The sequence below is a fragment of the Ceratotherium simum genome, chromosome 17 (genome assembly GCF_057802395.1).
Source record: "Ceratotherium simum simum isolate JZ-2026a chromosome 17, ASM5780239v1, whole genome shotgun sequence".
NCBI lineage: Eukaryota > Metazoa > Chordata > Mammalia > Perissodactyla > Rhinocerotidae > Ceratotherium > Ceratotherium simum.
In genome coordinates this window covers 57,703,157-57,726,679 of record NC_141916.1, presented here as the reverse complement: position 1 = coordinate 57,726,679, position 23,523 = coordinate 57,703,157, and the positions used below count along the sequence as shown (strand labels likewise).

General features: G+C 47.0%; 1 protein-coding gene across 1 annotated transcript; it reads left to right on the top strand.

Annotated features, from left to right (window-relative positions):
* Positions 1–10,418: 10,418 nt before the first annotated feature.
* FKBP4 (FKBP prolyl isomerase 4) lies at positions 10,419–19,633 on the top strand. Its single transcript, XM_004438765.3, has 10 exons — positions 10,419–10,664; positions 12,813–12,957; positions 13,422–13,564; positions 14,459–14,579; positions 14,847–15,003; positions 15,957–16,047; positions 16,152–16,235; positions 16,504–16,689; positions 17,246–17,485; positions 19,245–19,633. Exons 1-10 carry the CDS (start codon positions 10,560–10,562, stop codon positions 19,350–19,352), a joined length of 1,380 nt encoding a protein of 459 aa, XP_004438822.1. The 5' UTR covers positions 10,419–10,559; the 3' UTR covers positions 19,353–19,633.
* The last annotated feature ends 3,890 nt before the right edge of the window (positions 19,634–23,523 follow it).

The following is a 23,523-nucleotide window of genomic DNA, read 5'->3' as shown; positions in this document are numbered from 1 at the left end:
AACTGAATCCCAATCAGAATCCCAGCATTTTATTTTTAGACATTGACAAGATGATTCTAAAATGTATACAGAAAATCAAAGAACCAGGAAAGCCAAGGCAATCTTGAAACAGAAAAACAAAACTGGAGGACTTACACTCCCAGATATCAAAACTTATTTTAAAGCTACAGCAACTAACATACTAAGGCATTGGCACAGAATAGATTAACAGACCAACGGAACAAAATAGAATCCACGACAGACATAAATACATGGTCACACCTGACAGATGACAGAAAAGCCACAGAGTTCAGTGGGGAAAGGGTAGTCTTTCAATAAATAGTGCTGGGTCAATTGTACGTCCATATGGAAAAAACAAAACTTAACTCCCTACCTCACTCTATATTTAACAATTAATTTGAGATGGACCATAGACCTAAATGTGAAAGATAAAACAAAAATCTCCTAGGATTTAAAAAAACAAAAACAAAAAGGAGACTATCTTCATGACCATGGAATAGGCAAAGATTTCTTAAGCAAGACACATAAAAAAAATCACTAATCAAGATTGGGAAAAAAGAAATAAAACTGTCTTTGTTGGCAGATGACATGATCATCTATGTAGAAAATCTGAAAGAATCAACAAAAAAACTAATGGAACTAAAACTAGTGGAACCAGGGATTATAGCAAAGTTATAGGACACAGGTTTATATAAAAATTTCAATCCTATTTACCAGCAATGGACAAGTGGAATTTTAAATTAAAAATACAATACCAATTTACATTAACACCCCCAAAAATGAAATATGTACAAATCTAACAAAATATGTACAAGATCTATATGAGGAAAACTACAAAACTCTGATAAAAGAAATCAAAGAACTAAATAAATGAAGAGGTATTTCATGTTCATGGATAGACAGACTCAATATTGTCAGGATGTCAGTTTTTCCCAACTCTATATAGATTCAACGCAATCCTAATCTAAATCCCAGCAGGTTATTTTGTGGATATCGACAAACTGATTATAAAATTTATATGGAGAGGCAAAAGACCCAGAATAGCCAACACAATATTGAAGGAGAAGAACAAAGTCAGAGGACTGACACTACCCCACTTCAAGACTTACTATAGGGCCGGCCCCGTGGCTTGGTGGTTAAGTGAGCGCGCTCCACTGCTGGCGACCCGGGTTCGGATCCCGGGCGCACACCGACGCGCTGCTTCTCTGGCCATGCTGAGGCCGCGTCCCACATACAGCAACTAGAAGGATGTGCAGCTATGACACACAACTATCTACTGGGGCTTTGGGGGGAAAAAATAAATAAATAAAATCTTTAAAAAAAAAAAAGACTTACTATAAAGCAACAGTAATCAAGATAGCGTGGTATTGGCAAAATAATTGACAGATAGATCAATGGCACAGGAAAGAGAGCCCAGAAATAGACTCACATAAATATAGTCAACTGGTCTTTGACAAAGGAGCAAAGGCAATACAAAGGACCAAAGATAGTCTCTTCAACAAATGGCGCTGGAGGGGCTGGCCCCGTGGCTTGGCGGTTAGGTGCATGCGCTCTGCTGCTGGCGACCCGGGTTCGGATCCCGGGTGCGCACTGACGCACCCCTTCTCAGGCCGTGCTGAGGCCGTGTCCCACGTGCAGCAACTGGAAGGATGTGCACCTATGACACGCAGCTATGTACTGGGGCTTTGGGGGAAAAAGTAAATAAATAAATAAAATTAAAATGTTTAACAAATGGCGCTGGAACAACTGGACATCCACGTGCAAAAAAATGAATTTAGACACAGATCTTATACCTTTCATAAAAATTAACTCAAAATGAATCACAAGGGCCGGCTCCGTGGCTTAGCGGTTAAGTGCGTGCACTCTGATGCTGGCGGCCCAGGTTCGGATCCCGGGCACGCCCCAAGGCACCGCTTCTCCGTCCAACGCGAGGCCGAGTCCCACGTACAGCAACTAGAAGGATGTGAACCTACGACATACAACTATCTACTGGGGCTTTGGGGGGAAAAACATGAATAAATAAAATCTTTAAAAAAAAAAAAAAAAATGAATCACAAACCTAAATGTAAAACCCCAAACTATAAAACTCCTAGATAGGAGAAAATCTAGATTATCTTGGGTTTGGAAATGACTTTTTAGGTACAACACCAAAGGCACAATCTATGAAAGAGAGAATTGATAAGCTAGATTTTACTACAATTAAAAGTTTCTGCTCCGGGGGCCGGCCCCGTGGCTTAGCGGTTAAGCGCGCGCGCTCCGCTACTGGCGGCCCAGGTTCGGATCCCGGGCGTGCACCGACACACCGCTTCTCCGGCCATGCTGAGGCCGCGTCCCACATACAGCAACTAGAAGGATGTGCAACTGTGACGTGCGACTGTCTGCTGGGGCTTTGGGGGGAAAAAAGGAGGAGGACTGGCAATAGATGTTAGCTCAGAGCCGGTCTTCCTCAGCAAAAAGAGGAGGATTGGCATGGATGTTAGCTCAGGGCTGATCTTCCTCACAAAAAAAAAAAAAAAAAGTTTCTGCTCTGCAAAAGACACTGTCAAGAGAATAAAAAGACAAGCCACAGACTGGGAGAAAATATTGGCAAAAGACATATCTGATAAAGGATTGTTATCCAAAATACACAAAGAACTCGTAAAATTCAACAATAAGAAAACAAACAATCCAATTAAAAAATGGGCCAAAGACATTAACGGCCACCTTACCAAAGATATATAGATGGTAAATAAGCATATGAAAAGATGGTCCACATCATATGTCATCAGGCAAATGCCAATTAAAACAACAATGAGATACCACTACACACCTATTAGAATGGCCAAAATCCAGAACACTGACAATACCAACTGCTAGTGAGGAAATGGAATATTAGGAACTCTGATTCATTGCTGGGGGGAATGCGAAACATCCACTTTACAAGACAGTTTGGTGGTTTTTTACAAAACTAAACATACTCATCATACAATTCAGCAATCACACTCCTTGGTATTTACCCAAAGGAGTTGAAAACATGTCAACACAAAAACCTGCACACAGATGTTTATAGCAGTTTTATTCTTAATGGCCAAAACTTGGAAGCAACCAAGATGTCCTTCAGTAGTGAACAGGTAAACTGTGGTACATCCAGACCATGAAATATTATTCAGCACTAAAAAGAAATGAGCCATCAAGCCATGAAAAGACTTGGGGGAACCTCAAATTTATATTAAGTGAAAGAAGCCAGCCTGAAAAGGCTACATACTGTATGATTAACCATATGACATTCTGGAAAAGGCAAAACTGTGGAGACAGTAAAAAGATCAGTGCTTGCCAGGAGTTGCCAGGGAGGCAGGGATGAACAGGCAGAACATAGAGGATTTTTAGGACAGTATGATACTACCCTGTATGATACTATAATGGTAGATACATGTCATTATAAATTCGTCCAAACCCATAGAGTATACAATACCAAGAGTAAGCCCTAATATGAACTATGGACTTTGGCTGATAATGATGTGTCAATGTAGGTTCATCAATAGCAAGAAATGTACCACTCTGGTGATGGATGCTGATAATGGGGGAGGCTATGTAAAGTGTGGGAGCACTTTGGAAAATCTTTGTGCCTTCTGTTCAATTTTGCTTTGAACCTAAAACTGCTCCAAAAAATAAAGTCTATTAAAGAAAATTACTAAGCATAAAAAATAGATTAATAAATTGAAATTCATTAAAATTTAAAATATCTGTTTCATCAAAAAATGAGTGAGGGGGCCGGCCTGGTGGCGCAGGCAGTTAAGTGCGTGTGCTCCGCTGCGGCGGCCCAGGGTTCGCCGGTTCAGATCCCGGGCGCACACCAATGCACCACTTGTTAAGCATGCTGTGGCAGCGTCCCATATAAAGTAGAGGAAGATGGGCATGGATGGTAGCTCAGGGCCAGTCTTCCTCAGCAAAAAAGAGGAGGATTGGCATTGGATGTTAGCTCAGGGCTGGTCTTCCTCACAAAAAAAAAAAAAAATGAGTGAAAAGGTATACCATAGACCAAAAGATCATTACAGTATACCTGTCAAAGCAAATCTTATCTATAATATATAAAGAAATTCCACAAATTAAAAACAAAAAGTCGGACAATGCAATCTTAAAATGGGACAAAGACTTGAACAGGTACTTCACAAAAGAGGCTATCCAGATGGCCAGTAAGTATATTAAAAGGTATCTGACTTCATTAATTACCAAGGAAACACAAATTACATAGCACTACATCCCTCAGATGGGCTAAAATTAAAAGGACTGACAGGGCCAGCCCCGTGGCTTAGTGGTTAAGTGCGCGCGCTCCGCTACTGGCGGCCCGGGTTCGGATCCCGGGCGCGCACCAACGCACCGCTTCTCCAGCCATGCTGAGGCCGCGTCCCACATACAGCAACTAGAAAGATGTGCAGCTATGACATACAACTATCTACTGGGGCTTTGGGGGAAAAATAAATAAATAAAATTATAAAAAAAAAAAAAAAAGGACTGACAATACCATGTTTCGGTGAGGATTTGAAGCAACTGGAACTCTCACACACTCTTGGTGAGAGTGTAACTTGATACCATTATTTTGGAAAATTGGCAATATCTACTAAAGCTAATATAAGAAAAACCCATAACCCAGCAATTCCATTTCTTAGGTATACCAAACTGAAATGAGCATTTATGTCCACCAAAAGTCACGTATAAGAACGTTCATAGAAGTTTTATTCATAATAGCCAAAAACCGGAAACAACCCCAATATCATCAACAATAGAATGGATAAGTAAATTGTAGTATAGTCACACAATCAAATATTATATAGCAATGAAAGGTAGCAAACTACTCCTATATGCAACAAAATGGATGAATTTCAGACATAATGTGGAACCAAAGCAGCCAGTCCAAAAGAGTACATACTCTATGATTCCTTTTGAATGATGTCCAAAACCAGACAAAACTAATTGATTGTGATGGGGTCTGAGTAGTGGTTACTCATGGGGATGATTATTGCCTGGGAGCACACATGAGGGAGCCTGTTAGGGTGCTGAAATGTTCTGTATCTTGATCTGGGTGGTAGTTAGGTGGGCACATACACATGTAAAAATTTATCAAGCTATACATTTACTTATATCTTTTTTAAAAGTAAATAAATATTATTATCCATCTTTCAAGATCTTCAAGTTCTAGCTCTTTGTGAGGCCTTCCCAGAGTACTTTTCCTCTGAACAGATCTGGCCATTCTGCTCTTTGAAACAGTTAGCCCTTAGCTTTGCTCTAACTTCTCTATGTAAGCGCCTTAAGGGGAGGGTAATTCTGTCATGGCCTCTCTGCACCCCACATCTCCCTAGTGCTGACCCGGAAACCTAGAAGGTGCTCAAAAAATATCTTTACACCAACTGGCCATTTATAGAAAGTGCTGGTGGCAAGTATTAGCGGGCATGGTCTTCAGGACAGGGGCTGAGGGATGTTCTCCATAATTCTATCCCATAGGAAAGAAAGAGAGAAGAGTTGGGATGTCAAGTAATTGATCAATGAAGCCCCTGGCAAACCAAGAGCCCCTTTAAAAAAAGTAGATACCCCTTCTCCCCGTAGGTGTATGAGGCTCTCTCTACCCTGTCTCTCCAGGAATCTGTGGGAGTATTCCCACCTCCCGCTAGGGCTCCCTGCAACCCGGGAGGAAATAAAACCTGAGGAAGTAAGGCCAAGGAAATACCAGAATAGTTTCCCTGGAGGAGGTTAGTTGTGGAGAGAGGAGCTACTTAAAACCCATCTGCAGAGCCCATGTGAAGGGTTAAACTCAGAGATGCTCTGAATACACATTTTGGCTAAATGCTGAAAGGATAAATAGTCAAGTCAATATTTGACTAGACGACAGCTGACTATTACCAACACAGAATGAACTTCTGAGATACAAGAATGAATCTGAACTTCCATATAAATTTATTATTAATACAATTTAAATGTTTTAAAATGTTAGCAGGCCAATTATAGAAGTTTGAGATTATACTGAAGGAACAATGATTTCTTAATTTCTCAGTAATAACAGCTGCTGGGTTGTTCCTGTGGTCACTACAGTGGACATTTATTATATTAAATACACATTTACTTTCAACTGAGGATGAGGGAGGGCAAGTATTTTTCCTCCTGGATGGATGTATTTTTCCCAAATGACAATCTTCGTTCTAGTTATGCTAATTAGATAGGATGATAACCTAGACAAACATGTGACCTTTGATCACACACAAGTTTGGGGAAGCTAGAAATAATGCTGAAACAGGTATACCACGGGCCGGCCCCGTGGCTTAGCAGTTAAGAGCGTGCGCTCCGCTACTGGCGGCCCAGGGTCGGATCCCAGGCTCGCACCCACGCACGGCTTCTCCAGCCACGCTGAGGCCGAGTCCCACAGGCAGCAACTAGAGGGATGTGCAACTATGACATACAACTATCTACTGGGGCTTTGAGGGGAAAAAAAGGAGGAGGATTGGCAATAGATGTTAGCATAGAGCCGGTCTTCCTCAGCAAAAAGAGGAGGATTAGCATGGATGTTAGCTCAGGGCTGATCTTCCTCACAAAAAAATAAATAAATAAAATAAAATGAAACAGGTATATCATTATTTGAACCTCTGAATAATGAGGCCACAGCCAAATTTCAGTGCATTCATAGACATGGAAGGATAAAGATTAGCTACTTTTTAATCGTCCCTAAGAGCAAAACAAAAATATATATTTATCTGAAGCATAAAACTAGATTTTATTTTTAAAAAGAAGGAAAAAAATCCTTTGTTTCAGCAGGACAATCACCAAATAGCCTGTCTTCCCATCCCCTAGGAGATCACATAATGGTGGAGTCCAACGAAGCTGTAAGACCAAGTCTTTACCTTCAGAGGGCCCCCAGTCTTGCTGGGATGACAAAATATCAGCACACAAAGCTACTATGAGTTATATTAGATAGTCAGGTTCATAATCAAGTGTTAAAGGAAAAAAGTACAACGTGATTTAACATCAGGAGAGAAGCACTCCTCTGGAAATGATGGAGCCAACCCTTGTCCAGACCAGTGGCTCTCAACTCGAGGGCTAGAGACTTTGGGGTCTTCCAGGTCTTCTACTCTATATTCCAGAAATCAACAGGCTGAATAAATAAAACGTGGCACACACACTGATTACCACTGATTTACTTATTATGCGCCATGCACTGCTTTAAGTACTTCACACATAATAACTCATTCAATCCTCAAAGTGAACCCCTTTGAGATACGTACTATTGTGATTCCCATTTCAGAGGCGAGGGACACTTGCCCCAGGACCCACGGTGTGTTCAATGACGCAGCTGAGACGTGAACCCAGGCAAACCCAAGCCAGAGCCCATGAGCCTTTTACACTATGCAGATCTCCACTACATGCAGACCTCACAAACAGAGGTCTACTATTTTTCAAATTATGAAAATGGAGCTGTAATCACTAAAATAAGTAAATAAATAAATGTTTTATGAAACATGTAGTAGCTATTTTGGTCAGTAGTATAGTTTGTGTTTTCTCAGTTAACAAACACCAAAAGTAGCAAGAAATTATGTAAAGGTCCTTAACATTTTTGGTATTACATTTTTGACACAAATCAGACTGGTGATGTTGTAATTCTTAGGTTGGGTGGTATATTCCCAAGGTTCATTACGTTGTTTTGTTACATAAAGGGTGTTTGTGTATGTTCAGGTATAGAAACACACATATACTCATCTCACATTCTTTTGAATGATTCATATTATATAATTTTTCAAATGTTTAAGAGCATTGGCAGTCTAAGTCAAAATAACAACTTTAAAAAACAAGGGGGTCTTCATGTCTGAAGGATGGGCCTAGCATTAGGGAGATGAACCAGATAAGCTCTGCAAGGCTCAGTTTGGCAATAACAAAGCATGAGTCATCTACAGAGCAAGGTAGATGATAAAAAAAAGAAAGCGGGCTCTCTTCCTCTAGCAAAAGGGAAAAATTTCACAAGGATTTTGAATGACTAAAGGATACCAGTGAAAATAATTACATTGTTAAACATCTTTAAGGGGAATACTAATTTAAAAGGGCTGGGAAGGGGGTAAGAGGAGGGAAAGAAAAACACATCTGTGCACCTTCTATATTGAGTATGTGCAAGTTTTACTATCAGAAGAATATAATGTAAATAACCAGAAAAACTTCTAGAAACAATAAGGTCCTGCTCTGGGATTCAAGAACCCACTGCCTACTGCCCCTCCCCTCTCCCTTCTATCCCCAGCACCCTCATCTACTCCTTCAGTGAATGTGGACAAAGCTTTCCCTCTTGTCCTTCCCTTCCCCTTCCACCTGCTCTCTCCCCTCTCTCACAGACCTCTGCATTCTTAGCACTTTGTCCCCGTCTCCACCACAGCACTTATCACAGTAGACTAATGACCAACATGAATTAACCACCCACTTGAAGGCAAGCACTGTGCTGGATACCTGACATACCTTCCCTCTTGTTTAACCATCATAGCTACCCTCATTGACGGATGTTACGATCTCCATAACCTGCCCCAAATCAAACAATTACCATGTGGGCAACCCAACTCGCTGCTTAGTCCCAAGCATATGCTCTTTCTACTGTTATTAAACTACGTGTTTAAGCAATGGCAGGCACATCTTAAGTGCTCAATTAATATGTACTGACAGGAATTAAAAGACATAGACCTAAGCTGTTTGCTTCCAATAAAGAAAAAAAATGCAGAAAAGCATTACTATAAAGGTGAACTTTTCTATCACAACTTGTTCTGCCAGATAATACCCAATGGCCCCAGCATCAAAAGAAACTAGCACACACTGAGAATAAGCAGGTGCATTAAGCCAACAGCAAGATAACTGCCAAGCCCCCAAGCCAGCACCTTACCCACCACCCCTGTCTCCTGGAGTTTTGGAGAGCCTTGGCACTGTTACTTCTACTAAAGGAAGTTTAGAAAAGAAATAGATTTAACCCTACTGAGTCAATTGCCCATACTCTCTGAGGATATCCGCAGTCATCTTAGTGACCTTAAGTCTTAAGACTTAGAAACGTCTTAGTTGTGGCTAAACTCATTTGCTGCAAATTGCTGGAATAAACGATTTTATTCCTTCTGCATCCCCTTCCAGTCAAGTTCCATCACAATGAACTACAATGAATTATCTAATTATGTTATCCTATTGAAATTTCATCTGTAATAGCCCTTTTAATTACCTCCCTAAATGGGACAGTTTGCATACAACAGCATAGTGCCACGTACAATGCGAGGGCTCCAAAAAAAGTTTATTATTGGAATACAAAGTCATGCAGCCAACAACTACTCGATACCACTCACCAGGCACTATGCTAAACTGGGGTTAAGTGCTAAGCAAGATCAAGATCCTCTCCAGATGGGTCTTTTTGTCAAAGGCTGTCGTTTGGATAACTAGGTGCCGCAGAGCTTCGACCTACAGCACAGGTGCTCTGCGCTCCCCAGGCAGTCGAGAAACACTTGGCAACCAAATAGAAGAAAATATTCCCTCTCATGGGCCTTTACTAAAACGAATGGCTTTTTTCGTGAGTTGAACCAATTTTTAAGTATTAACCGAAACAGCAGTTTTATTATTGTCGGGGAAGGTCCCTTTAATATGTGCCCTATTTAAGAGTGCTTAGCGCAGCGGGTCATTTCTTGCATATCGGCTGCTCGTACCATTTTAAAGAGATGAAGGCGGCACATCTTCCCTGGTCTGGGGAAATCAAGGTTGCTTTCTCCCAATTCTGTGCACTGGCACAACCGCTTTTCACTCACTTGCCCCTCGGCCCGAATTCCCTTCCCCGCTTTTTCCCCAATTGGTTAAGTATACACGCGGAGTAAAGACTGGGAGGCCATGCCGTCTGTGTTTACGGTCCGCTTGTATAAAAATGCGCGTCTCCGGTCCCGGGGAGTCGGACGCGCTGCCGCTCACATCCGGCTACACCGCTCTGAGCAAACCACGCTGCGGGCTGCAATGTCTAGGGCGGCTGGCAGGCTCTGTGTTGGAGTGATGTGGGGGGATCGAGAAGGATCTGGTAGAATCCGGTTAGACCGGGAAACGGGCGGGGGAAGGCCCGGGGAGAGCGCGGAGTTGGGGGTGGGGTTCCCCATGCTCCGAGGGTCCTAGGAGTTGGGGGAGGAGGAAGTGGGCAGCCAGCGGGAAGAATGAACCAGAAAAGAATTTTTCTTCATATGCGCGCCCTTAGCACTAGAGCCCGAACCGGCTTAGCCGCCGCCGTCTCTAGAAAGTTCTCCACCACCCCCCCTCCGTCCCTCGCTCCCGCTCCAGCTCCTCCCAGCCCCTCCCTCCGCCGCGGGGTGGGACCAATCGCTCCCCCCGGCCGCGCATTACCCACCTACTCCCGCTCCCGCGCCCGACTCCGCCACGGGCTGCGAGCGCGCCGGGAGGCAGAGGTGGTCGAGCCGTCGGCCGGTTTGCAGCTCGGCGGCTGCCGCGCCAGCGCCCTCCCGCCCGCAACCCGTGCAGACAGGCCGGGCGGCCGAGGGAGCTTGGCTCGTGCCTGGTGCCCAGCTCCCGAGTAAACGGCGCACCGAGCGGCGATGACCGCCGAGGAGATGAAGGCGGCCGAGAGCGGGGCGCAGTCGGCGCCGCTGCCCCTCGAGGGAGTGGACATCAGCCCCAAGCAAGACGGAGGCGTGCTTAAGGTAAGGGGCGGCGGCCGGCCGCGGCTGGGGGCGCCGGGGTGCCCTGGGCCTGTTGGGGCGGCCGAGCCCCGGGTGCCCATCGCAGCCGCCCTTCCACCGACCCTGGAAGCCCCCCGGCCGGGGGACGGGGCAAAAACGGCCGCTTGTGCAGCCTCCAGGCCGGCGGCCGGTTGCATCGCCTTCCTGGACCAGGCTGCGTTGTTCGGGAGTGGGAGGGCAGCCATACGCTCCGAAGAGGTGTGTCTAGGTGCCTGGGCCGCCACATGGCCGTTTTTCTGGCCCCCTTGGAAGCCCGTAGTCTAGGCTGAAGCCCTCAGGCCCGGCAGCCGTGCGGGCCCGGGAAGGGGGCCGGGAGTGCAGCTTCGACTCCGGCGTGCGCGGTGCGCCGGCGAGGGGCGGGGCGGGGCCCCGCGGTGCACGCGAGCTGCAGCTAGGGGGCCCGGGCGGCCTACCCCGACATGGCCCCCCCTCACCTCACCTCACCTCGCCCCGACCCCGCGGCCCCGCCAAGTTGCCGGCTCCCTGCCTGCCAGCCGCAGCTGGGAAGTCCCTGGGCGGCCTTCGTCGGTGGTGGTGCGAGAGCGCGCCTACCCCTGGCAGTTAAATATTAGCTAGGACGTGGAGCAGGTCACAAGAGTGATTTCCTGGCCCAGAAGCCTTTGTGAGACTTGGCGCCCGGGCCTGGCCGTGAGAAAGGTTCTGGCGCCCTCCACCCTCTCGTTACCCCCTTTCTAGAGGCTGGGACCCAGCTAGGTCACCCGCTCAGCCATGCTGTTCTCCCTCCCCCCCCCCCCCCCCGCCAGCCCCGGGAAAACCAGGGAGCGGTGCATGCCGGGACCTGTAGTTCCCCTCCCGTCTCGCCCCCCGCCCCTTCCTGAGTTGGGGCTTCGGCGTGTGGGGTATGGAGCCTGGGTGTGAGGTGTGGGGCCAGGAGGAGGTGCTTTACCTGGGAGCCTGCTGCAGTGGAACCGGCTGACTACAAATAGCCCGAGGAGCGAAGGGGAGGTGTCCGGGACTCAGGGGGCAGGGCATCTTGACCTGGGTCAGGACAACCAACAGTGGTTCAGAGCAGGTTGTGCGGAGTCCAGGATGGAGAAATCTGGGCTGGATTTCTTGCCCTCTTCTCATCCAGTGTTTCTCCTTGTTCTGGCTGCCCACTGCTTAGCTCCACACGTGTGTGTGAGTGTGTGAGATCTGGCCAAAGCTAGAAACCTTGGGGAGCCCTTACCTGGTCCAGAAATGCATCTGGCTTTGCCCCAGATCTAGGAATTTCATGCTGCTCTCCCAGTGGACATGCGGCTTCCCCTTCTCTCTCCAGTGTCCTGGGCATTTCTACAAGGTGATTATTCCCGTAAGGGTCATTTCCCCTTTTATCCTCCACTCCTTCTCCTCTGCTTTTCTACTTCTCAAGTCTCCTGTCCGTTCTATGATAGAAGCTTTCTTTTAGAGGGTAACCACACACCTACAAGGTGGCCCCTGGAATCCCCTTTTATAAATGCTAAAGAAGAGAAGCAGAGGCTTATAAGTTCCTGGGAAATACTCTAGCCCTGAGATACAGGACTTAACTAGCCTACCAGTCAGGAATGCTCACGTCCCAAATGAGAGTTGAGGACCTGATTGAGAGCCCTTGTGCTCATCTGTAACCTGGTATTTTCTTTTAACTCTTTTGGACTGCTCCTGTTTTTTTCAATACTCTTATTCTCCTCCTCTTATCTCCAAACCAGACCCTGATCTGATGACCACTGGCATTTAGGAAGAATGAGGAAACATAGCATAAACACTTCTCCCTTTGCTGCTGCTAATAATAATCTTTTATTCAACCTTTTACTGATTTAATCCTCCAACAACTCTGAGAGGGATTATCATCACTACTTTACAAATAACGTCTAGAGAGTTTAAGTGAATTATCCAAGATCATACAGCAAAAACTTAAACTTGGGTCTTTTTGTCTCCCGTTTTTCAAACCAAGACATGTTGCCCCTCAGAGACAGGGAGGTCAGACTCATTTGAAGATTGACCCCTTGAATCTACTTACAAGGAGGCAGAAGAGTCCTTCTGTGTTCCCATCAGTCACGTGCAGGCAGTTTACAGAAAGATGCCTCTTTCTGTCCCCTTCCCTGGGTACTCACCTTCTCCGCTTCCTCCCAGGTTATCAAGCGAGAGGGCACGGGCACAGAGTTGCCCATGATTGGGGACCGAGTCTTTGTCCACTACACTGGCTGGCTGTTAGATGGCACCAAGTTTGACTCCAGTCTGGACCGCAAGGACAGATTCTCCTTTGACCTGGGAAAAGGTAGGCATGGTTAGTGGGTTGGTAGGATAGGGTTCAAGGAGGGTATAAGCTGTCACAAGCAGAACCATATTCTCAGAAGCTTAAGGAGGAATGATTTATTATGGTCTGTTAATTTTTTTTCTGTTACTCCTTTTTCTCCCACTGTCTCTTAAGTATGTTGATCTCTATCTCCCTTTCCCTGATCACCTCTGAACACCTCAATTCCTCTTCGGGGTGGACTGCCTTGTTTCTTGAACTCCTTTGTTCTAGAATTGAGTGATTTTTTTTTTTTTTTTTTTTTTTTTTAAGGAGGTCTGGGACCTGACAGCCCTTACTGCAACCAGGTTTTCTACCTTCCTGGTCCCATTTCTAAAGAGTGCCCAGCTTCCCCTCGGGCATGGTACAATAAGTGTTTCTGGGGCCACTGTTTGAGCCCAGAGTCAGATCTCTGCCAAGGAGGACCTGTTTGCTTTCTGTACCTACAGGGGAGGTTATCAAAGCTTGGGACATTGCCATAGCTACCATGAAGGTGGGGGAAGTATGCCACATCACCTGCAAACCGGAATATGCCTATGGTTCAGCGGGCAGCCCTCCGAAGATCCCTTCCAATGCCACGCTTGTGTTTGAGGTGAGTGTCCAGCCACAGGGAGCAAGGCAAAGAGCCAACCTTATCTCAGCCCAGGGCCTGGCTGCCCTTCAGCCCTTCCTGCCACTTGAAGACAATGTAGCCAAGGCTGAGGGCCTGGCCTTAGGGGAGGAAGAGAAATGAAGAGGGCAGCTGGCTCTGCTGTGTACATAGCCTGCGGCTGCCATAAAGTGACCAATGATGGAGGTTTCAGGTGGGAAGAGGCAGCCTCAGACCCCTCTTCAGACTCGAAGCAGGGTCAGGCTCGAAGCAGGGTCAGGGGTTGGGGCATGTTTATCTCAAGAGCAGTGACCAGAAGAAATGGGTTGTAATTTTAACTGGAAGGAGTGAATAGGTCAGAATCCCTATACAGTTATAAATGACAGAATAGAATATTGGTGCTCTAGAGATCAGAGGAGGGGAGAGATGCTTCCCCCACGGGTCAAGTGGTGAGAAAAGCCTTTACTGAGGAGGTGGGACGTGAGACTGTTCAGTCTGAAATGGTGAAGCCCTAATCAGTGGACTCTTGGACAGTGTTCAGAAGACTGCTGAAAGATGTCAGGTCGTTTCTGATGCCCACCAGATTGGGCTTCTCAAGTAGCTAAATTAAGATTGTCTGGAATGTGTCCTTGTTATGTGGAGCAGGTGGTAAACAGATTGATCTCTTGAGGTCAGCTGAAATCCACATGGCCTGCCCACCTCTGTCAGGGCTGAGACTAGGGCAGCTCGCAAGAACTTAGCACAAGTGCCACTTTGTGCACTCCTAGCGCGGCTGCCCTTGTGGTCAGGCTCGTCTGGCAGTTACTAGGGACTCTTCTGAATAGGAGAGAAGTTGTATCTCACTGTTGGCAAGTTAGAGCTGAAAGGAGTTGTGTCACATTATGTTCTGTCCCACAGGTGGAGTTGTTCGAGTTTAGGGGAGAGGACCTGACAGAAGAAGAAGATGGCGGAATCATCCGGAGAATACAGACTCGGGGCGAAGGCTATGCCAGGCCCAATGAGGGCGCTCTCGTGGAAGGTGAGATGGTGAGACAGTGCTGTCTGGGGTTTCAATTCAGATTCTGATACTTAGGCCTGGGTGGCTTTGGAAAAGTCATTTCATTTCTCTGATCCTGTTTTCTTCTCTGTAAAATGTGGGATTGGACCATACTCTCTTAACATCCCTCCAGGTCTGAGAACACCACAAGGGCATCTTGGGGGCAGGAAGTGATGGGGCGATAGAGGGAGGCTGGTGGTATCCTTCCTCAGTCACCTGCCCACTCACACCCCTGGTCCTCTCATGCAGTTGCACTGGTGGGGTACTACCAGGACCAGATCTTTGACCGGCGCGAGCTCCACTTTGAGGTTGGTGAGGGGGAGAGTCTGGATCTGCCTTGCGGGCTGGAGAAAGCCATTCAGCGCATGGAAAAAGGAGAACATTCCATTGTGTACCTCAAGCCCAGGTGAGGAGTTGGTGGGTGAACCGAGGTCAGAGATGTACATGTCCACAGTGAGTTGTATAACTAGCCATTTGTATCCTTTGCCCTGCGTGTGTTCACTGCCACCACAGCTTCATTCGAGTTCACTGTGCCTCTGGGCACACCAAAGATAGGCCATTGTGATCTCTCGGTTGTATTTAAGAATGTGGCCACAACTGTCCACATCTCCTTGGATCAAAGCCTAATCTTTTCAGTCATGGCTGCTACAGATTCCCTCCTCTACTGACATCAAGATTTTCATCTCCTATTAATTCATTCAGTCATTAACATTTATTGGAACATACCTACTATGTCCCAGACACAATGCTGAAAATACCTAGGTATTCAAAGACGCTGTTCCTGGGCCGGCCCCGTGGCTTAGCGGTTAGGTGCGTGCGCTTCGCTACTGGCGGCCCGGGTTCGGATCCCGGGCGCGCACCGACGCACCACTTCTCCGGCCGTGCTGAGGCCGCGTCCCACGTACAGCAACTAGAAGGATGTGCAACTATGACATGCAACTATCTCCTGGGGCTTTGGGGGGAAGAAAGAGGAGGATTGGCAATAGATGTTAGCTCTGAGCTGGTCTTCCTCAGCAAAAAGAGGAGGATTAGCATGGATGTTAGCTCAGGGCTGATCTTCCTTGCAAAAAAAACAAAGACACTGTTCCTGCCTTCTAGTGACTCACTGTTTGGTGAGATACCATTTAAATTAGTAATCATGAGAGTGTGTAGTATGAGTTATTAGAAGGAGATGTTAAGATGCTAAGAGACCAACTAATTGTATGTGAAGAGGTCAGGGAAGATTTTGCCAAACAGGAAACATTTGAACCAAGTCTCAAGGGATGGGAAGGTACTTTCCAGGAAACAGACAGGAAGCCTTTCTGGTGTGGAGCAGGTGAAGCACTGCTGACATGACCCAGAGGTTTTCTGCCCCCACAGCTATGCTTTTGGCAGTGTTGGGAAGGAAAAGCTCCACATCCCACCAAATGCAGAGCTGAAATATGAAGTACACCTCAAGAGTTTTGAGAAGGTGAGTTTGCTCGAGGTCTTCCCTATCCTGAAGTGAGATCCCACCCTAAGGGTGACTCTGTGTGGGGTAGCTGACAGCTTTGTTTCTCCCTTGGGGTACGGCAGGCCAAGGAGTCTTGGGAGATGAATTCAGAGGAGAAGCTGGAACAGAGCACCATAGTGAAAGAGCGGGGCACTGTGTACTTCAAGGTGAGCCAACAGCCATTGTCCTGAGGACACTCCCAGGGAGGGCTCCTCTGGGCCCATCCTTCACCTTGATGAGGTGATTTTCTGCCAGGGAGTGGACAAGCTGGCACCTGCAGTCTTCACCTAGTATATCTGAGCTAGGTGGCCTCACCTGGGGGTGTGCGAGGGAGGCAGGACTCTCTCGTACCCATGGGTCACTGATGTCTACAGGGGATGACAGTCTGGTGCCACTGAACCTGTGCTGGGTGCCTGAGCCTCCCTCCCGTTCTAGGAAGGCAAGTACAAGCAAGCTGTACTGCAGTACAAGAAGATTGTGTCCTGGCTGGAATACGAGTCAAGTTTCTCTAATGAGGACGCTCAGAAAGCACGGACCCTTCGGCTGGCCTCCCACCTCAACCTCGCCATGTGTCATCTGAAACTACGGGCCTTCTCTGCTGCCATTGAAAGCTGTAACAAGGTGAGGCTCCTTTAAACAGGGCGTGGGAGCCACATTCACAGGTAAGGTCAGGTGAGCTGCCAGCATGTCTGAAACTTGCCCTCAATGACTAGGGTAGGGGTAGCAGGATGGACCAGTGGGTGCTCTGAGATTAAGGGGCCAGAGGCAAGGGATGTGAGAAGCAAGTGACTTGGCTGGCTTTAGTGGTAGGAGGCAGCTGACACAGAGGTGGAAGGAAACACTGGATGGGGAAGAACTACTTCAGCGTTTTCTCCCACCTGGTTCTTAGCCTCTTCCTCTTAATGTACTTGCTTTATTCTAAAGAAAATGGAAATGTTGTCACAGGTTCTTCTATTTCACCTAGAGACCTATCGTCCCTCGCTGCGTCTTGTACTAAATGAGGTTCCTTCTCAGGCCTTGGTCCTTTCCGTTTAATGCCCCAAGACTCATTCTTCCTGGGGTGGAGCCAGCTGTTTCCATTCTGCCTCGTTCTGAGGGCTACCTTTGGAACCTAGTCTTGGACCACAGATGCTGCAGGAGCTGAGGTCTTGCTGTTGTTTCCTCCCTGTGTCCTTAGGCCCTGGAACTGGACAGCAACAACGAGAAGGGCCTTTTCCGCCGGGGAGAGGCCCACCTGGCGGTGAATGACTTTGACTTGGCACGGGCTGACTTCCAGAAGGTCCTGCAGCTCTACCCCAGCAACAAAGCTGCCAAGGCCCAGCTGGCTATCTGCCAGCAGCGGATCCGCAAGCAGCTTGCACGGGAGAAGAAGCTGTATGCCAACATGTTTGAGAGGCTGGCTGAGGAAGACAGCAAGGTGAGGATCGGGACAGAGAAAAGTCGGACAGAAAAAGAGGCATCACCTCGTCCTTGTGCCCAGCCAGTGTGCTGTGGTTGTCTGTGGCAACCCTAGAAACCGGAAGTTGCCCTCATCCCTGGAGCAATAGCACGTATGTGCCCTCAGTGAAAACCCCTCCTGACAGAGCCAGCATTCTGCTGTGTCAGGGCTGGAAACCCACGTGCAAGCCCTAGGGGTCAGGAGTCGGTTGCTCTGAGTGTGCTTCCCAATGTATGTTCTCTGTGACTTTCTAAAACATGGGTTTTAAAAACCTATGTTTAAATAGGTAATATAGGGGGCCAGCCCCGTGGCATAGCAGTTAAGTGCGCGCGTTCTGCTGGTGGCAGCCCGGGTTCGGATCCTGGGCGTGCGCCGATGCACACCGTTTGTCATGCCATGCTGTGGTGGCGTCCCATGTAAAGTGGAGGAAGATCGGCACAGGTGTTAGCTCAGGGCCAGTCTTGCTCAGCAAAAAGAGGAGGATTGGCATGGATGTTAGCTCAGGGCTGATCCTCCTCACAAAAATAAATAAATAGGTAATATATTTACATAGTTAAATTCAAACTGCACAAAGAATATGTAGTAAAAAGTCTCCCTTGCAATCAGAAGCGATTGTACTACCAGTTCTTCTGTCATTCCAGTACGCCGTATACACACGCGAGCAGACAGGTTTGCGTTTTCTCCGTTTTCCCTAATAAAAGGCAACACACTCTACCTATTACTTTCTATACCACACTTTCTTCATGTCATACCAGAAAGCTTATTTTACATCAACATATAAATAAAAGAGCTTTCACATTCTTTCCTATGCTTATATAGAATCCATTGTATGGCTATATCATAGCTTACTTACCAGTCTCCTAATAGTCTATCATTGTTCTAAACCAGCACTGTCCAATAGAAATATAATGCAAACCACATGTATAATTTTAAATTTTTTAGTAGCTGTGTTAAAAAGGTAAAAAGAAACAGGTGAAATTAATCTTAATATTTGGTTGACCCAAAGTATCTAAATATTACATGTAACTTTAAAAAATTTCATGTTTTTTTCCCAGACTAAGTCTTCAAAATCCAATGTGTATTTTATACTTAAAACATATCGATTTGGGGGCCGGCACCGTGGCTTAGCGGTTAAGTGCGCGCGCTCTGATGCTGGCGGCCCGGGTTCGGATCCCGGGAGCGCCCCGAGGCACCACTTCTCCGTCCAACGCGAGGCCGAGTCCCACGTACAGCAACTAGAAGGATGTGAACCTATGACGTACAACTATCTACTGGGGCTTTGGGGGGAAAAACTGAATAAATAAAATCTTAAAAAAAAAAAAAAAAAAACATATCGATTTGAACTAGCCATATTTAAAGTGCTCAGTAGCCACGTATGGTAGTAGCTACCATGTTGGACAAGTGCAGTTCTAAACAGTATCGCAATCTTATAAATTCCTGATTCTGGACACGTGCAGGTGTATTTTCAAGGACATATCTAGAAAGGGCATTTGTGTGCCTATGTAATTCTGTGAGAAGTTAATGTGTATGTTTTTTGACTTGGGGGGTGAATATTTGTGGGTATAGACCCTCCATACATGGTGTCAGTGTGCTGGGTGAATATAGGTGTGTCACCAGATCCGTTGGGTGCCGGCAGGTGAGAGTAGGGATGTGGAGTAAGAGTCGCCTTTCCTGTTAGAGGGACCTGGCCGAATGAGATCTGGAATTCATCCCCTTCCTTTCCCTCTCCCTTTTGCAGGCCAAGGCAGCAGTAGCTGCAGGAGACCATCATGCTGACACAGAGATGAAGGACGAACAGAAGAATGATGTGGCAGGGAGCCAGTCTCAGGTGGAGACAGAAGCATAGCCTCTCCCCAGCCCTGCTCCTGCGGCTGCCTGCCTCCCCTGCTCCCTACCCTACTCCACCCTGTTAGTTTTGTAAAAACTGAAGAATTTTGAGCGAATTAGACCTTTATTTTTCTATCTGGTTGGATGGTGGCTTTGGGGGAAGGGGGAAAGGAGCAGGCTAGGGGATTAAGGTGGGGGATCATTTTAGGTGGCACCCTCTCTTCCCTTCCCCCATTACGCTGAACGAATGTCCATCCACGTGCACACTCATCAGAATGTTAATTTATTTTGCTTCCTCTGTTTGCTGTGTCTGTTCTTCAGCTGGTAGAAGGGGGCGAGTGGTAGGGATATGGTGTCTGCTGTGAAACCAGGGTGGAGAGGGCGACTCCTGGGCAGCCATTTTCCTCACCCTTTCCTCCCCCCGTTCGTTTCCAAACATGTGGCCTCCGTGTGGGTGCTAGGGGCATGGGAAAAACCACTGCTGTGCCCGTGACGGCTCTCTGTTCCCTTCCTCACCCCAGATGGTGTGGCTGATGATGTCTTCTGGTGTCATGGTGACCACCCTCTGTACCCCCTTTCAGTATTTCCCCTCCTGTCGGTTTCCCTTCTCGGCCAGGTCATGTCCCCACCCCCCTCAGCCTCTTTGCACGTTGCTGAAGGCCCAGGGCATCCTCAAGTTCCATGCTTGAGCAATAAAGTGGAAACAATAAAACCTGGGTGTCAGGCAGCCCTTTCTGTTTGGCCTCAGAGGGTGGGTGTGGGTGGGTACACTATGAGCAGGGGTCAAAATTAAGGGAGTCACCCACCTGGTCCCCAGTCCAGCTTAAAATGCGCAGCTAAGATGGCAGTGGTTGAGTAGGGAGCAGCGCTGCCCTGCAGGGTGTCCTGGGCACTGCACCGACTACAGCCCAGCCTGTGGTAAAGCCTGGCTGTGGGATCGTAGCACTCCCTCCCCTAGCAGTCGGGCCATTTTTAGTAGCTCTGGTTTTCTTCCTAACACTTAGGAAAGTATAAACATCTAAAATACTAGGACCACTCGTGTTTGTTTTGAAGTTAGACTTCTGCCTAACTGATCAGTAGAAAGCACAAGCTCTCTTGGTTTCTGAAGGTAAAATCCCTGGCCTCACTAACCTGTCAGACACCTTCCCCAATTAAGGAAGGACAGTTGTCCAGCCAGGGAACACTGGCACTCGCTCAGGCCCACTTCCCAGCTTCCTCCTCAGAACAGGAAAAAGCTCATGCTTTTTTTCTAACTCTGCTTTGACCCTTGACTCCTGTAGCATTATGGGGCCCTGGGAGAAGCCAAGGGGCACAAGTTAGTCACTCAGCCTTCTCCAGATGATCTTGGCTGCAGGCCAGAGCCTAGATCTATGCCCTTGTCCTCCTCCTCTCCTGTTTGGGCGCTCTCCTCCTTCCTGCACAGTGACAAGGCTAGTTTGCCTACCCATATTCCTGTACAGTTCCCCCCAGAAGAAACTTATCCATGCTTTTACTGTGGAAGATTAATTTCTGTGTGAAAAAGTTCCACCAAGTCATACAGGATGACTGGTGCTGGAGCCAGAATTAAAATTTGGGTGTTGTAGTCTCCCAGAGTCCCTACTTGCTCTCTTGCTGGGTTCACACCATAGTCTTCCTTGGGGTTTGTGTCTGGGTCTTTGCTATCTTAAGATGAGACTTGCCCCTGCAGCCAATGATAATCCCTAACCCTCATTAAACATGATATAAGCCTAGCACTAAACCAAGAGCCACGTGCAGATTAAGTATCACCCCATTTTACAGATGACACAAGGGTCGGAAGTTAAATGGAAAGAAGGTCTGCCTGGAACGTGAGATCTCTTGAAAAAATCCAAACTGCCATGAAGTTCATGTGACCTTGGGCAAGTTGAGCCCCATTCCTCATCTGCAAAAATACGGAGATGGGCAAAAAGCACTCCTAAGGTTCCTTCCCACTCTGAGTGCTTCTGTAGGATCCCAAGAATTTAAACCATAACCGCACTTCTGTAGAACCCTGGAGCTAGACAGGCCTTGGTTTATGTAACATTAAAACTGTCTTGTGAGGATGTTTTATTAAAGTGACTAGAAGTCTTTAAGGTTAAAAATAAACTCACCACATAACTCCACTCTGCTCTGGGTCAATGCTTAAGTTCATTTCCCAGTCAGATGCACCTTCCTCACCAACAAATCTTTCCATATGGAGAGAATGTGCTTGAATAAGGAAAACTGGTAGCAACCAGTATTGTTAGCCATTACTGCAGTTTTGCAAGTTGTCTCTGGAAAAATTAAAATAGGGTTTATCCTGTCTTAGTGTTGGTCCAAACATCAAGTTCTATAAATTTTATCTCCTCTAAGTATTTCCAGTCTCCATCCTAGCAGCCCCTCCCCAACAGCCCCATGCACCTCCTGTCTGCAGAGAGTTCCTCTCACGTTACCCCTTGACCCACCTGCACCTCACCCTGCACTGCACCCAAATTGTATCCTTCCAATTGCTTAAAACCCTGTCCATGACTTCCCAACCCATTTAAGTTGAAGATCAGGATCTCTCGTGGCCCACAAAACCGTGCAAGGCCTGGCGCAGCCTGCCCTACCAGCATCACTGCACTGGACTCCCCTCACTCTACACCAGCCACAGCACCCTGCGAGTAAAAGCTGGGGGTGAAGTATGTTATCTCATTTCAGTTGGAGAAATATGTGAAGGACATCTCAGGCAGGACTAGTAGGAAGTAGTACCTTTTTAGAAAACTATTACTGGAAAATCAAGAATTAAAAGAAACAGTGGAACCTCTCCCGCCTTATTCCTCTCTTCTGTCTCAATGACTAATCTTCCTTTTCCAAATGCAGACTGCCTCAGAGCCTTGTAACCCTTAAGATGAAATGACAGTGGGCCAAGTGCAGTGCTGAATAAAGCCAACGTAGGAGTTCAAAGACAGTCTACCAGGAAAACTTGTCCTCCTTCTGGAAATCATTGCGGACTTCATGGCTGTGGTTCCCAGGTGCTTGCCAACCTCAGATAACGGATGCATCAACTAGCCTCAATTATAAAATCTAAGAATCATCATAAAACTCTATTTAGCATGTAACAAACAACACTAAATACACCAATTTGGGAGGCAAAGTAAGAATGAAAGATTCACAACACGGTTCTGAGGAGGAACCATCAAAAAAGGGCAATGCCTTCATGAACTTTGAGAGTTCTTTGGTAGAAGGGACCAGCCATATCCTATCCCCCACCCCCAGGACACGTGTGCTCCTTAGGATTTCCAGTCTCCTGTTCCACCGTTAGAAGTGCTTCACACATAAATGGTTCCGTTTGTACTTTTTTTATTGAGGTGAAATTCACATAACATAAAAAACATTTTAGGGGCCGACCCCATGGCTTGGCGGTTGGGTGCGCGTGCTCCGCTGCTGACAGCCCGGGTTCGGATCCCGGCGCACACCGACACGCAGCTTCTCCGGCCATGCTGGGGCCGCGTCCCACATGCAGCAGCTGGAAGGGTGTGCAGCTATGACACGCAACTATCTACTGGGGCTTTGGGGGGAAAAATAAATAAATAAAATTATAAAAAAAAAACATTTTAAAGTGAACAATTCAGTGGCATTTAGTCCAATTACAATGTTTCGCAACCACCACCTCTCTAGTTCTAACACGTTTTCGTCATCCTTCGTGTGTTAAGCCCATTTCCTCACGTGGACTTCAGTGACAATGAGGAACTACTCTTCACCCTTCAATTAACGGCCAGTAGAGTCTTGACCAGACAGCAATCCAGGTTCCAGGATCAAAGCTTTACAGCGTTGGTGGTCCTTTCTGATAGGGCCAAACTTGTGAGGAAAGGGGTGGGACTCAAAGTAGAGCTCTGAGGAAGAGCAGTTCACTCAGAGCAGGGCTGCCCACACTTGTTCTACCTAATTTCTAGGTCAAGTTAGTTTGAGAAACAGGTTTCTGTACTTCATGACTTCTCAGAACCTTTGATATGCTAAGGTGCACTGTGAATTAGAGAGGGAAGGGGAATGAGGAAGCCCTAGACACTACCCCCAGGACGGGAGTGGCTCTGGGCCTCACGTGTAGAAAGAGCTTTAAAGGTCCTGTTTCTTACCTGGGCATCCTAGGCAGACAGAACTTGGATAGGACCCCACCTCTCTGTCTACTCTTGGAGGAAGAAGTGTACAAAGAATCCCCCTAGAAATGCTTCCCA

What these genes read in the sequence shown, in the direction of transcription:
- FKBP4 (XM_004438765.3), top strand. Translation starts at nt 10,560, where the DNA reads ATGACCGCCGAGGAGATGAAGGCGGCCGAGAGCGGGGCGCAGTCGGCG. An exon ending in ATGCCACGCTTGTGTTTGAG is followed by an intron (nt 13,565 to 14,458) that starts GTGAGTGTCCAG and finishes TCTGTCCCACAG; the next exon opens with GTGGAGTTGTTCGAGTTTAG. An exon ending in CCATTGAAAGCTGTAACAAG is followed by an intron (nt 16,690 to 17,245) that starts GTGAGGCTCCTT and finishes CTGTGTCCTTAG; the next exon opens with GCCCTGGAACTGGACAGCAA.